General features: G+C 34.6%; 1 protein-coding gene and 1 long non-coding RNA gene across 2 annotated transcripts in view; one reads left to right on the forward strand and one right to left on the reverse strand.

The window, feature by feature from the left end:
* Positions 1–16,601, reverse strand: part of LOC115219701 (diacylglycerol kinase zeta-like) — a 545,273-nt gene that overhangs the window by 316,297 nt on the left and 212,375 nt on the right. Inside the window, exon 4 of the mRNA XM_029789877.2 lies at positions 13,726–13,800. Coding sequence (XP_029645737.1) covers positions 13,726–13,800 — 75 coding nt within the window. The remainder of the gene's footprint in view (positions 1–13,725; positions 13,801–16,601) is intronic.
* Positions 458–8,869, forward strand: LOC118766383. The gene is made up of 3 exons (XR_005002317.1): positions 458–469; positions 4,675–4,682; positions 8,714–8,869. It is a non-coding gene; the product is annotated as an uncharacterized LOC118766383 (long non-coding RNA).

Below are 16,601 nucleotides of genomic sequence, written 5' to 3' on the forward strand. Positions count from 1 at the left end.
CGACCAATGCCTTGTGAGTGGATTTGGTAGACAGAAACTGAAAGAAGCCTGTCGTATATATGTATATGTATATATGTATATATGTTTGTTTGTGTGTCTGTGTTTATGTCCCCGTTACTTAGCGGTTCGGCAAAAGAGACCGGTAGAATAAGTACTGGGCTTACAAATAGAATAAGTCCCGGGGTCGATTTGCTCGATTAAAGGCAGTGCTCCAGCATGGCCGCAGTCAAATGACTGAAACAAGTAAAAGAGAAAAAAGAGAGAAAGATATATATATATATATGCCCGAAATGCCATGTAGTGTGACTGAACCTGGAATGATGTGATTGGGAAGTAAACTTCTTAACCAACAGCCATGCCTGCACCTATATATCTACTTTGTTTCAATAAATAAACTATGGCTTAACCTTATTCCTGATGTATGTTAATCAACATTTTCCTTCAAAACACAAGAGATGAACAAAGAACAGTTCATAGACAGGAATCTAATTTGCTACAGTTTGTGCCAAAAACGAAAAACATCTTGGAATGAACAGAGGAGGAAATAAAACAGTGGAAGAGCGATCATAAACTACAGTGTATTATTATTATTATTATTATTATTATTATTATTATTGTTATTATTATTATTATTATTATTATTATTATTATTATTATTATTATTTATTTATTTATTTATTTATGTATAATTTATTATTAGAATAATCTTTTGAAATGGATAATAAGGAAATTTCAATTAGTGAATAAATTGTTTTCAATGTCAATGAATTAGTTGACTGAGATAGTCAACAAATTTTACTTTCAAATGATATCGCTTAGATATTCTATTTTTACTCTACAACGGACTGGACTGAGTACAGTGTAATGAAAAAACTGCAAGCGAGGTGATTAACAGAACTTGGAAAATAGAATGAGTGGACAAAAAACAAACAAACAAAAAAAACTGTTCTCAGTAGTGTGGTTAGAGATATCACTGCTGCTGGTTTCTAGCAGACACAAGGCCTTGAATTTGAGAAAGGAATCCAGTAAATTCTCGATATTTTTATTGCATTTTTAAAAATATTTTTCAAGAGTTGACAAAATAAAAAAAGACTAGAGGGCTTCTAGTCCTTTTTTATCCTTCAAGAGTTGACAAAATAAACACAGAAGGCAAAGCATTTTGTCTGCAGGGCAAGTCAGTTACATCAACCCTGGTGTTTGACTGGTCCTAATATTATTCATCCCCCGCCCCCAAAGGTAAAGTTGATCTCAATGGTATTTGAACTTAGAATGTTAAGAGCCAGAAGAAATGCCACTAAGAATTTTACCCAGTTCAGTTTTGGATTTAGGGCACAAGACAAGCAATTTAAGGGGTGTTAGTTGATACTAATGACCTAAGTATTTGATTAGTGCTTTTGTTTATCAACACCCTGGAGAAATGAATGACAAAGGTCACATCAGGATTTGAACACAAAACCTAAACATTTAGAAGAAATATCACTCTAATGATTCTCCTGAACCTTTTGTTTTTAATATGTGAGACAAGGTCTGAAATCTGAAGGGTGGGAGTTTTGCTGATTTCTGTAACTGAGTGTACTTTGTCAGCTTTTATTAACTGATAAGTTAACATCAGTTATATATGGTTTATTTGGGATATATTGGAGGAATTTGTCTAGGAATTGTTTGAATGTTATGAGGTTTTTTTCTTCTTCTCTTATGTCTTGGTATGACGTCAAAGAGAAAAGCCAGTTGAAGTGAAATAGTTCTGACTTAGTGTTGTGATGTGATGTGAACAGTTAAAGGAAAAGCTGCAAGTGAGGTGATTAACAGAAGTTGGAAAATAAAACGAGTTGACAGAATGAGTGGACAACTCTGGTAGAGAACAGATGGTGCAGGGACCAAGCTTAGAGTGCATTTTGAAGTTGATGCCAAAATCCTTTGGGCAATGTTGATGGAATATTTTCCACATCATGCAAACAATATAGAACTCACAGTGGAATTAGAGAGAATAAAGTTTGAGCTTCTCAAACTGATCCCAATAATCAAGATCATTTTAATTTATTTGATCCTACCCATAAAGATATTGGTCAACCTGAGGCTCTGGCAGAAGACACTTGGCCAAGATATTGTGCTGTGGAATTAAACTTGGAACCAACCAATAGTTGTGAGACAAACTTCTTAATCATGCAGCTATGGCTGTTCTCATATGAGTAAATATATTTTTGTGAATATAATTGGGTTTTTTTCCTTTTATTATATGTGATATCTAATATGATTTTGGTTATCCACAGAAGTAGTTTATATCATCAAGAAAGTTTGTGCCTTGATATTTTGACAAGAAGAAGAAAAATCCATGCCGACATGGATATTTACTAATGAAAAGAAACACACAGAAACTGTGAAACAAAATATTTGAAATAAGACTCTTTTTACACAGTCTGTTGAACATTTAAAAGCAAAAATTCCAAATTTAATATTAGACACACGCCATTAATAAAAAAAAAAAGAAACAATGCAATTCAAGTTATATTGAAAATTGTTAAATTTAATTCTCTAAAGCTATCAACACTAATGCAAATAACTATTTAAAACAATTCTTCATGGAAATTAATTCTAATAAAATTACAAAAGAGATCAATGTTAAGTATTATCTGTCTTTTTGCTAATGTTCTATTTGATGCATACACAACTATGCTTGTGAGTGAACGTGTAGAAATTCAATTAACACTTTGCTTGGCAAAACAGTTTTGATTTATATGGGAAAGTATTGATTTCTTATATAACCACAAAGTTTTGGAAGAGGGAACAGACGATTCTACAGACCATATCTCTCCTTGACATTGGACTAGTACTTTATTTTTTTGAGCCCATTTCACCCCCAGAAGGGGGAAAAGCAATACTGGCAAAATTTAAACTGAGAATGTAAAAGAACACAACTAAATAATGGAGAGTGTTTAGTTCAATGAATGTTAATACACAGAAATAACGTGCTGGAAGCCAAAATTTAAAAATCACTAATTGTATCAGCTTCATAAAAACATTTTAGTTTCTTTGGATCTTACATAGTGTCAATCTCTCCCACTTATTTTGGATACCATCTAGTTGTTTTTGTTAGTACTAGGTTAGTTCCATTGAGCATATGTTTGATCAAAAGCATTCCAGCCACACCCATCCAGTCATTTTATTTTCAGGTATAATGTATCTAATATTCATTTTTTAAGTGTATCTCTACAGATTTTCAACAGAAATTAGAGCCAGCATCGAAAGTTACTAAGTTTCATTTATAAATACAAATACGTAAAAAATGCAACCGAAAAAAGAAAAATAGATAATTAGTGTACATGCACATTTCAGGAGTTATTACTTCTTCTTCAGTATCACATCCAACCCATTAACCATCCATGAACACATTGCTTAACCCTTTCATTGCTGTATTTATTTTGTTCTGTGTTTCTTTCAATTAATGTTAAATATAACAAAGAATTTAGTAAAATAACTTAGTTGTCATTCAACTAGTGTTAGGAACATAAATTGTGATTAAGGTTTGGTAGAAGATTTTAATTCAAAACTTATGGGAACAAGACACTTGCACTACAGCGCCAGAGGTGGTTTCACCCGATTTGGTATCGAAAGGGTTAAATAACCAGCAAATACAGCAGTGTAACACTATTGGACAGACCAGTATGGCAACTGGTATGCACATACTGATTGTTGGTAGGGATGCTGTATTTTGTTTTGCAATCATAATATACTATGAAGATTATTAAAGGTTTAAAATGTATCTAATAATTCATTATCTAATGTAGCCATAGGTAGCATCTTCCTTTAAGAAGATGAAGTAAGATTTTTAAGGAAAATTGGTTATTTCTAACTGTTTGAATAACTAAATACAAACTCCTTTATTATTAATGCCAAGTTCTTTTTCAAAATGTATGTTGAGAAGTTAAACTGTCCTAACCCTTGCCAGCATGGAAAACAGATGTATGATGATGATGAGCCATTTCTTTTCAAAATAGTTATCATTTCTGACCAAGCAAACCTATGATCAAACAGGTTATATCCATGACCATCCCATCCTACCAAATATAGTGTATCTTGGTCTACACAATCCAATGTGATCCTCTCTTTTCAAGACAGTAGAGTGTGGCTTGACATATATTTTTGTTTTGTTTTGGCTGCTATTTCTTGCAGTTCCAGCAAGTATGTAGAGGCTTCCTCATTTTCTCATTGCATGGATATAGAATCAGAAAGTGTTAAGAGGTGGCATGGAGGAAAAACGGGGTGGAGCCTTGTGGGTGGTGGGGTTTGAAAATGAAGACTTGATTGATGATGTTATTAGATTAAAACATGAAAAAAGATATGCCACAGCCACATACACACCGATTGGATACAAAACATGAGAGAAATAATCCTATGTGTCTAAATTTGGTTTAGATGAATTATTATTAATCAATACCGATGGAATGACATTTGTTTGGAATGCTAACCTCAAGTTTCCCATATTGTAACACTAACATACATTTCAAACGATCATTATTATTATCATTATTGCAACCATTATTATTATAACTATTATTATTGTGGTGGTGGTGATTACGATGACGATGATGATGAACAGTGAGCAAATCGTTTGAAATGAATTGTTTTATGAAGAAGAAAAGACAAGAGCAGCTCTGAAAAACTATTCTTCAGCAGAAGAATATGTTACACTACAGCTCCAGGCAATCTGTTTAACCAATGCCAAAAAAAAAAAAAAAGGGTGAAATATTTGAATCTTATAGAATATGTTACACAGTGGCTTTTAGACTGAGTCTAGTTGTTGCTGTTTAACCTCAAATCAACTCAGTTTCTGCAGACACAGTCAAATGGTATCTAATCTCTCTTCTTTTCAAAAATAGTGTTTCTAGTACTGCATTATTCAATGAGTTTCTCCTACCTTCTATTTTAAGACGGTAGGTTGTGAATTGAGGGACAATTTGTTACTTTTTCTCTCACAAATCGAGTAACTACTACTTGGTGGTTTCCTCATTAGCTTGAGTCAGTTTTGTCAAAATTTCTCTTAAACAGCAGTTTGATTGACAGAAAGTAAAATATAATTATTTAATTAACTATACAGATGTTTACCTCATTTGTGCACCTTGAGTTTATGATTGGTTAGCTGTCATTCTTAATAATAATTGAACGACTACATTTTAAATTAGAATTCTGTTTAGTTTCTGGCAGGTAGTTTGCTGCCAGTTTTTATACTGATTAGCTTTGGCAATTAATCTTCTGCTCACCAACCCATTTGAAACAGCTAAGTGGGTGACTGAAAGAAGAATCCACCTAGGTATGCCTACCCGGTAACTTAAAAGTCGGTAATCCAAAAACTTCAAGCAAATAATAGTTTCAATATTGCTGTACAGATAGAATGCAGCATGACTGAATGGTTAAGAAGTTTTCTTTGTAGTCACATTAGTATAAAGGAGCCGTGCAGGTGCCATGTATGAAGCACCCGTGGTGATGCCCAGTACATTCTGTAAAGTGGTTAACATTAGGGAGGGCATCCAGTCATAGAAACTCTGTCAAACCAGACAATTTGGAGCCTGGCCAGCTCCTGTCAAACTGTCCAACCCATGCCAACATGGAAAACAGATGTTAAATGATGATGATGATGATGATGCTGCTGAATGAAAGCCTATGGTTGAAACTGTTGATTCTGATGTCTATTTGATACAACAAGCCAAGGAAACCTCTACATACTCATTTCGTATGCTAGAAATGGTAGCTAGATATCCAAATCTCTCTCACATCAAACCCTGCTATCTTCACAAAAAAAAAAAAAAGGAAAGGTTATATAAACACAGGCATGGCTTTGAGGGCAAAAGTTGGCTTCATACACACACACACACACACTTATTTGCAAAATTTAGAAGTCAGTTATAATGGCAAGTGTCTGAGAGTTTCAAAATTTATATAATTGAAAATTTCTTTTCTCAAGTGACAGTACATATTGAATTTAAAAATGGAAAATTTCTGTGAACCTCTTAACAACTTTTACCTCGGGCCATTCATAATAAACGGCATGTTTTACATAGCTATTATTGAAAACTGGATAATGACAAGAAACTATCAGAAATCCTTGAAATAAACATATATATTGGCATTTAAAATGTGTATTTTAATAGCTAGAGATTAAAAAAAAAAGTCTTTGCTGAACATTATAGGATATTTTTTGATTTTATTACCCTCTGGACAACACTTTTTCTTGTTTTATTTATTTATCATTTCTTTTTTTACTTCAGTTTTTGCTTTTGTTTCAACACAACTATAATTCTTTTTTCTAATAAACTGGAAAGAAATTTGTCTTCATTCTTTAGAAAGTAGCTTTTAATCATTTTTACGAAAATTGAAAAGAAGTTCACCAAAACAATTTTCTTAAATTACTAAAGTATTTTGTGTTGGTGTAAGCAATGATGTTGTGACATTAATGCCTCTCTTCTTGGCATTACTTATCCAGTGTTAATACGAACAACAACAGTAGGTATCATTAACTACAGTTTTTCACATGGTTGATATATTCTCTGAACAATTTGATTCTTTTACATCAATCGTTTACAATATTGTACACATATAGGTGTAGGAGTGGCTGTGTGGTAAGTAGCTTGCTTACTAACCACAGGGTTCCAGGTTCAGTCCCACTGCATGACACCTTGCGCAAGTGCCTTCTACTATAGCCTCGAGCTGACCAAAGCCTTGTGAGTAGATTTGATAGATGGAAACTGAAAGAAGCCCGTCGTATATATGTATATATATATATGTATGTTTATATGTTTGTGTGTCTGTGTTTGTCCCCCCAACATCGCTTGACAACCGATGGTGGTATGTTTATGTCCCCGTAACTTAGCAGTTTGGCAAAAGAGATTGATAGAAAAAGTACTAGGCTTACAAAGAATAAGTCCTGGGGTCGATTTGCTCAACTAAAGGTGGTGCTCCAGCATGGCCACAGTCAAATGACTGAAACAAGTAAAAGAGTAAAAGTGTATATCTTCTGATTCTCCCATCACTAATTCAGCAAGAGCAATGAAGGCTATGCTTTGCTGATAAGACCATAATAAGATTGAAACGTGTTTAGAGTTTACTCCCATATCTTCTAAAATAATCAAATTTCCTGCTTATGGCATAATTCAGTAGTTATACATGTCAATCATGTTTAGTCCTCCCTTACATTTGTATGCTGCGTGCACAGGTGTGTGTGTGTTGAGTTCACCTAAAGAGCCACAATGTTACTTATAGACAAGCTGTCAAAAACTATGAGGAAAATATGTTTTTGATATTATATGAAATAGTCTGTATCTGCTATAATCCTTATATCTTAATTATTTGAAAGATTTCTTAGTAACTAGATTTTTAGGAAGACGTCATTAAAAGTTTCCAGTCTCTTTCCTGAAGCTATGTATTTTTCTACAACACTGTATGTACACATTCTGAATCAAGCATTGTTTCATAATTATTTTTCTAAGCTGTTAGAGTGCATCGATGTTTATAATAATAATAATAATGAAGAAAGTGAAGATAATGCCAATTATTGTTGTGTCTTTGGGGAAAGTATCAGAAGGTATCAAGAGGAATATAAAGGAAATCGGAATAGTGTGCCCAGTAAAACTGTTACAAAGTGTTTGCCTCACTGCCAGAATAACCAAAAATGTATTAAATAGTTGAAAAGAACAGATAGCATGGTGTATTTGGAAGGCCACTAAGGGTGTGTGTAGAACAAAAACTTGGGTTTGGTATGTATGTGTATATGATATATATATATATATACACAAAATATGGGGGTTCAGTTCACAGGTGACCTAAATGACTAGGTACACTAGGTAAGTGCTGTAACGGATTACCAAGGCTCCAGATTTACAGCCAAGATGGTAGTTATGGAGCCATTGTACATTTCCGATACAGCGGATGTATAATTGTTAAAGAGGACAACAAACGTAAAGGCAAGGCAAACATCTCAAGTCATACACATTATTATTATTGGGAAAAATTGAAAGTCTTATGCTGTTTCTGGGATATCCCAGAGAATGGGATATTCCGTCATTAGAAACAAATAGGGAAAATGAGAAGGGTACAAATTGGATTTTGACAACCGATGGTGGTGTGTTTACGTCCCTGTCACTTAGCGGTACGGCAAAAGAGACCGATAGATTAAGTACTGGGCTTACAAAGAATAAGTCCTGGGGTCGATTTGCTCGACTAAAAGGTGGTGCTCCAGCATGGCCGCAGTCAAATGACTGAAACAAGTAAAAGGGTAAAGAGTAAAAGAGTATATATATTGTATTTGGGGATGGTCATGCTGCTAGTTCAGCCAATGAAAACGCATGCACTATATATTTGGTGTTCACTTGCTTCAGCTTTATTTTATATTAATTGTATTCTGTCCAGAGTTCTTTTGTCACACTTCTGTGACCTCATCAGAAAAAACAAAAAGAGAAACAAGAAAGCAAAGGACCACTGATGAGGTCACAGAAGTGTGATGAAAGAACTCTGGCCGAAATACAATTGATATAAAATAAAGCTGAAGCAAGTGAACACCATGTATATAGTGCGAGTGTTTTCATTGGCTGAACTGGCAACATGACCATCTCCAAATACAACAGTATCTGTATCAACACAGGAATTCTCATCAAGAATCTTGCAAAATGAATACATAAATGTATATATACATATGTATATATATGTAGTGAATCCAAACAAGAAAAAAAAATAACACAAGAACATGGTACAAATACTGTATTATCAGATGCTCAGGAAAAGAAGGAAAGAGGATTTAATGTTTCGAGCCAGGCTCTTCTTCAGAAATAGAAGAAAGTCCAAAAGAAGGGAAGACAGAGGAATAAAATCGCCAACAATACAGACGCGATTATATACATGTATGTATATAGATAAAAATATGTATATGTTTATATATGATGTTGCTATTGCAGTTAAGTTCCTCATCAACCCCTAATCAAGCAGACCAATCATTTTGAGCAGTATTTATGATTTCAATACTTAATGTGTGTGGAGACGCAATGGCCCAGTGGTTAGGGCAGCGGACTCGCAGTCATAGGATCGCGGTTTCGATTCCTAAACTGGGCGTTGTGAGTGTTTATTGAGCGAAAACACCTAAAAGCTCCACGAGGCTCAGGCAGGAGATGGTGGTGATCCCTGCTGTACTCTTTCACCACAACTTTCTCTCACTCTTACTTCCTGTTTCTGTTGTACCTGTATTTCAAGGGACCGGCCTTGTCACTCTCTGTGTCACGCTGAATATCCCCGAGAACTACGTTAAGGGTACACGTGTCTGTGGAGTGCTCAGCCACTCACACGTTAATTTCACGAGCAGGCTGTTCTGTTGATTCGGACCAACCGGAACCCTCGTCGTCGTAACCGACGGAGTGCAAAGAGACTTAATGTGTACTTCCTCATTTTTATGATAGTGGGGTTGTTATTTCAGGGAGATTTAACTGTTATTTCTTTTCATGTTAGTATATGTATATATTTTCATGTTAGTATATGTGTGTGTGTGTGTGTGTATGAAAGTATGTGGCCTAGTTGTTAGGGTTTTGCTCTTACGATTGCTAGGTCATGGGTTTGATTCCCATACTGGGTGGAGGATTGTGGTCATTTCATGTTGTGCCAATCCCTCAGCCATAAATGAGTAACCCTGTGATGGACTACCCTCTGGTCAGTGGGGAATGTTAGCCTGACGACCTATCCAGTGAGATGGCATCATTCGAAAGCTGAGATGATGCAAAGCGCATTGTGACTAGCAATGAATAACAACATCCAATGGTCTGGTCGATAACAGGATGTGATATGTGTGTGTGTGTGTTTGTGAGGTGTGTGTGTGCATGTGCATGTGCGTGTGTAACTGTAATTATTCTTATGTGAAATTCCATACAAATTTTACTTTACCAAATCGAAAAAAGAAAATTTTAACAATAAGTGGTAGGTAGCCATGTTTTCTTGTATTATGTGTAGATGTATCTATCAGTATATCTGTTTCTATGGCGTGTGAGTCTAACATATGTATACGTAAGAGATTATTTGTGAAATAGTAATTTAAACAGAATCTCTAATAGTGTTTTGGATTAGTGATATATATATATATATATATATTTATAATATATAGACACATACACACACATAGGTATGTATGTATATGTGTGTGTGTGTGTGTGTGTATATATATACATATATATATATATATGATATATAGACACACACACACACATATAGGTATGTGTGTGAGTGTGTGTATATATATATATATATATATATAAAGTCCAACAGTAGGGTGTTATAAATCTGTAATATTCCCCTGTATATAATACAATGGCTGACATTATGAAGAAGAAAGTATTGTTGTAACTGATGTAGATGTGATAGGGAGCCTGCAAGGAGGGTCACATATGTTGCTGATGAATGAGATATCAAGAAGAAAAACAAGAATGCATGCAGGGTTTGGAAGCAAATATTTTCTTAACATTCACAAATATAAGAAAAATATTTTTAAAAAAGAGAAAATGATGTAAGAAAAAAATCCCCAACAAAATGGGAGATACAACTCCAGCGATAAAGTTATTTACCAACTTATCTTCTGAAAATATCTTTGAATATTTGGGAAACAAACATCTTAAGCATCTTTCGAATAAATGTTTATGACTGAGTTGTTTAGAAGTCGATTTCCAAACTGTTTGCTCTCAGGTTCAGTTCCACTGTGTACCATCTTGGACAAGCATCTTCTACTACAGCCCAAGGTTTACAGCCTGTGTGGATTTGGTAAAAGGAAACTGAAAGAAGCCCATTATGTATGGGTGTGCATGTGTGTGTGTGTATATATATATATATATATATATATTTTTTTAATGGGAGAGGCTGGCTTAAGGGATTACCCTGGGTTTCCCATCCATAAAGGATTTAGCTTTATGGCATATCGTCAGACCTCCAAAACTTGTTGGCCTAAGACCTCTTCAAAATATGGTGGTGGGGAAAGCCTTGCTACGGTGAACTATGGGAGATTACCTCCCTTCACCATTGGCTATCGACTTCTGGCTTTATGGATGGGAAACGCAGGGTGATCACCTAAACCGGCTTCCCTCATTGAAATATACACTGCTCTACATCTTAGAGTGTGCATCTTTGGATTTATGTTTTCTACAAATGATATACATATATATATACACAGACAGAGAGTGAACATACTACTATCATGTTCTTAAAAATGAAATCAACCTCTCTGTCTATATATCTACCCTCTTTATAATGTTGGCAAATGAAATAGGGATAAGAATGTGCATTGTCCGGTTAATTGTAAAATTCTATAAGAGGCTGAAGATTGCTCGACATTTTAAAACTTACAGTGTTTAATAAAATGAAGTAGCATGAAACAATTGTACCACTTTACCTTGGACATACTTGTTGCTTATTTTGATATATATATATATATATATATATATATATATATTAAATAATTTGGGAAAATGAATGGGATGCTGGTCCATTGCAAGTGAGCTGCTAGATGCAGGAGGAAAGAGTGAGAGAAAAGTTGTGGTGAAAGAGTCAGCAGAAGTTTGCAATTACCTTCTGCCAGAGCAACATGGAGCTTAGGTATTTCGCTCATAAACACACACATCATCCGGTCTGAGATTCAAACCCGCGATAACTGCTCTAACCACTAGGCCTTGTGCCTCCACATTCTAATTAATTAATTTATATTAATTTCAATTGATTATTCCAATTAATAATATTAAACCAATTGTCTAGAAAATAATTATATATTCTTGTTGATTAGTTGACGAAGAAAGAAACGAGTTATATTTTGCTGAACTTTTGATTAACTCTTCTTGTCTCTGTCCCACGCACTGAATGAATCAGGATCTCATTAGCTACCTCATGCTGCATCCTAATTAAATGCAGTCCTAATTCAGCTTTACTTTCCTCTTTTCTCCTACTACACATCTCAAATTTCCTCACTCATCTTCCTTATTTCTGTTTCTCAATTAATTTTGTTACTTTCAGATATGTACATTCTTTTCTCTCTAGTTTCATATAAATACAAGTAAATTTTATAGGTTTATGGATTGATTCTCATTACACTATAAAACTTTGAGGAAAATTATCACCAATTCTCTGTAACAGTAATAATTAAAGAAGGTGTTGATTAACAAGTGTTTCTATTGCCTTTGAGATGTTGGAAACATGAGTGATACATTATTAGTTTGCAGAGGGAAAGAAATTTCTCTTTCCAAGGGTGGCACATACTGCAGCATGTTCCTAAAGACTGGGAATTTATTTCTTTAAAGTGAGAATTTATAAGCCTTTTGTTATCTGGTTCAATTAATTTTGAAAATAACAAAGAATTTAGTAAAATAAATTTGTTGTTATTAAACTGGTGGTCAGATCATTAAGTAACATGAAGTTTTCATTTGAACCACTTTAAAACAAGAAATTTATATCATACAACCAGGGTGTCTCATGTGGTTTGGTACCAAAAGGGATGAAAGACTTAGGGCGACAACAGGAGAAACTCTGGAGTGCCCCATGTCAGGGTAATTGAAAGGGCAGTGTCAGGGCTAAGGTGCCTACTGCATTTATCAATGAGTTTCTATTGCGGATGCATGTCGTGGCAAACCCTATGGATATAAGAACTTGGGAGGAGATTTATGGAATCCATGTAGTATAGAGTTGAAAGTCCAACTGGCAACAAATATAAAAGTTATTTCAAATAAAATATTGATAACAGAAACCACCTTGGCTGAGGAGTGTTCAGTAGGGAGATTTGGAAAATTTGGTGGAGATCCTTTCGATTAGGAATCAAACAGATTAGCTGTGATATTGGAAAGGGGGATATCTGACAGGCTGTGCAACACATGAAGATGCCTTTTGTGTTTTTGATAGTTATCGTGCAGGCATTGCAATGGTGAGTAAAAGTTCCAGGCAGTGGTTTAATCATCTCCTGCAATGTAGGCAGATGAAACACTTAGCAGGCATAAGGGGGTAGCTACTGGAACTTTTTGTTGCTGAAATCCAAATGAACAAGGCGAGTAAAAGAATGGGGATGAGAGAGATCTACAAAAGGGAAAAAGCTATCTTTTGAGAGTGAATATAAAGTATATTTTTGATAATAGATGATAATGGAGATAAGAAGGAAAGATATTTGTATCTCAAAGAAAAATAAAATGAAATATTTCTCAGAGGAATATAAAATGTATGGTTTGCATATTTGTGTAGAGCAGGGAGAGTTGTACATGTTGGGAAATAGTGAAAATAAAAATGTTGATAATTCTAATTTAAAACAAGCAGTAAAAATATAAATCTTCTTGCCTAACGTAAAAACAATCCCATAAAAAAAAGACTGTTTATTTTAAGCAAGTAATTATTTTGCAGGAAACATTAAATTAATATTGATAGAATTAGTTATTGCCTGCTTGTCTATCGATAATTGTATAGAATGGGGAGAATTGTCCTAGTTAAGAAGTTGTGGTAATCCGAATGTTGATAATTTTGGCTGACGTCACGAGTAAAATATACGATAAATCTTGACTTCACCGTGCGTAAAGAAAACAACAAGTCCATAAAAAATTTATTTTAAGCAACTCATTATTCCACAGGAAACATTGAAACTACTATTAACAGAACTAGTTAGTAACTACTTATATTCTAACACTCAGACTTATTCAGTTGACTATATTTAAAGATAAAGTAGTACAGAGAATCACTTACCTTTTCTAATATCCCCATACACTCTTTATGTGCAACAATTTTACAAGCAACACACTTTTTCCTTGGACCAGATTTCTAAAACAAGAAAAAGAAAATTAGTAAACAATGGAATAATAAACAGTTTTGAAAAAACTACCATCGCTTAAATCAAAACAGTTAACTATCATCCAACTATAGACACCTTCCCATTCTAATGGGCTTGCATGTGTGTGTGTCTGTTATCTTTTAGATGTTTCACTCATTTGACTGTGGCCATGCTGGGGCATCACCTTGAAGAATTTTTAGTTAAATGAATTGACCCCAATACTTTTATTTAAAGGCCTGGTACTGATACAATTGGTGTCGAACCACTGAGTTATGGGGACATAAACACACTAACACCACTTGGCAAGAAGTGGTGGCAGACATAGACACAAAAACGCACATACACACACACATATATACATATATATATATATATATATATATACCCATGGAAGGCAGATGTTATATATATATATATTATACAATAAGCTTCTTTTAGTTTTTGTCTACCAAAACCACTCACAAAGCTATGGTCAGCCCAAGACTATAAAAGAGGATGCCCAAGGTATCACACAATGGGACTGAACCCAGAACAATATGGTTAGGAAGCTAGCTTCTTACCACACAACCAGTGAGATACCCTATGGAGAGCTCAACTGTTTCATGGTCTAGTTGATATCAACTTCATCCAAGAAATAGATGAGCTTTCCATAGAGATCCTCACTATCAAGATAATGAATGCACTATACTTAATTGTGTACTGAGACCTCATTTTAAATCTAATCTTCCTATATCTATACTTGTCATATTCCATACATATATAACATAAAGTCAGGAGGTGTGAAAAGTGAAGATGAGTATATTTTTTATATGAATACCATATGATTACATATGTTTTGTAACCTTCTTGGACCGTAGAGGTAACCATGATGCTCTGGTCATCTAATGGGTTAGCTATAATTGTATCCTATAATTCTGAGCATACATACTGATGTAAATATGTATAATTCTGCATATCAAATTAACAATATTATGAAGGTTATGAAACAGCTGTAATCATATGGAAATCATATGGATAAATAAACTCCTTGCAAAAATGTTCATCTTTAAGATCTGGATTTTCATTACAAGGACATATTATATCATATTACATGGTAAATGATTGCTATGTAAACTAATAGCCAATTCTGTATGGGGAGCTCCCTGTGATAGCTGCATGATTATCTGAATCCATATTTTGTACTACATTTTATAAATACACACACACATACACACACACACATATAGGTGTGGCCAGGTGGGAAGAAGGTTGCTTCTCAACCACATGGTTCCAGATTCAATCTCACTGCATGGTACCTTGGACAAGTGCCTTCTACTACAGCCTTCAAGCCAACCAGAGCCTTGTCAGTAGATTTGGTAGATGGAAACTGAAAGAAGGCTGTTGTGTGTGTGTGTGTATACATATATATATATATATTGGGTCATCCCATAAATAATGTGGTGTTTTCAATTGCATGAACTAAAAGTCAGAGGGAGATGGGATAAACTACCTACATCGACTTGCTATAAATGCAGGTAGTAATTTTACCTCGTACTTATTCTTAGTACAAGTTTTCAAGAGTGCAGTTCAATTTTAACAGTTATTTATTCAAAGCAATAATGGAAGTAACAAAGGAGCATATTCAGCATAATTTGCTTTATGAGTTCAATAAAGGCAACAATGCAATGGAAAGTGTAAGAAATATTACTGCAGTATATGAGGATAAGACAATAAGCATAAGCCAGTGTCAATAGTGGTTCTAGAAATTCCAAGCTGGAAACTACAGCCTAGAAGACAAGCCTCATCCTGGAAGATCTGTAGAGCTCAATGAGGACATCTTGCAAACCCTGTTGGAACAAAATCCCATTGTAACTGTTGAGGAACTAGCAGAGAAGTGGTTTGGCTAAAGAGACCAATAGAATAAGTATCAGGCTTAAAAAGGAAAGTACTGGGGCCAGTACATTTGAGTTCTTCAATGTGGTGCCCCAGCATGGCCACAGTCTAATGACTGAACCAAATGAAAGATAATATATCATCATTGTTTAACATCTGTCTTGTATGCATGGGTAGGAAAGTTGGCAAGAACCTGCCAGGTAGAAGACTATCTGAGAGGGAGAGAGAGAGAGAGAGAGAGAGAGAGAGAGAGAGAGAGAGAGAGAGAGAGAGAGAGAGAGCCATTGGTCTTAATGAGCAGTGGTAAGGAAAATACACAGTAGCATAAAGTGCGACTGAACCAAGAGTTTGCTCATTAGTCAGTAATTTGTACAATTTACAATAATCATGTAACAAGATTGTAGTTGTGTAAGATGGGTGGAACAAATATTGCAAGGGACTTCCTTTGATAGCACATCTTCACTGGTTTCCTCTCTAATATACATTACCAAAGCACACACACTGTTCTGCCTCCGTCCACCCAATCCCTCTTTGGTCAATCCAAACACTGCAGTAATGGAAACTTATGACTTTTAAAATCTATATTGTAACATGTGCCACTTTTATATTATCATCCTTTCACATAATTATCAGGTCATATACGTCACACAACGTGGCATGACGAAGATAAACATTTCTATTCGTTACAGTACTTTCTCAGCTAATCTGTAATTTTTCATTGTCTGTTTACTAAACAGACGTGTTTTTGTTGTTTTATTGTTCTTTTTTTTTTTTCATTGTTTAATGTTTAAAATTTATTTTATTTATTTTTAGCTATCTCTCCTTCATCTTTGGTCTGTCTCAAGAGACAAAGTTAAAAGCTTGCTTAGAAAATCTGGCTGTATCTAAGCTCAGTACACGAAAACCTAGCATTATCATT

The sequence above is a fragment of the Octopus sinensis genome, linkage group LG15 (genome assembly GCF_006345805.1).
Source record: "Octopus sinensis linkage group LG15, ASM634580v1, whole genome shotgun sequence".
In the NCBI taxonomy this organism is placed as follows: domain Eukaryota; kingdom Metazoa; phylum Mollusca; class Cephalopoda; order Octopoda; family Octopodidae; genus Octopus; species Octopus sinensis.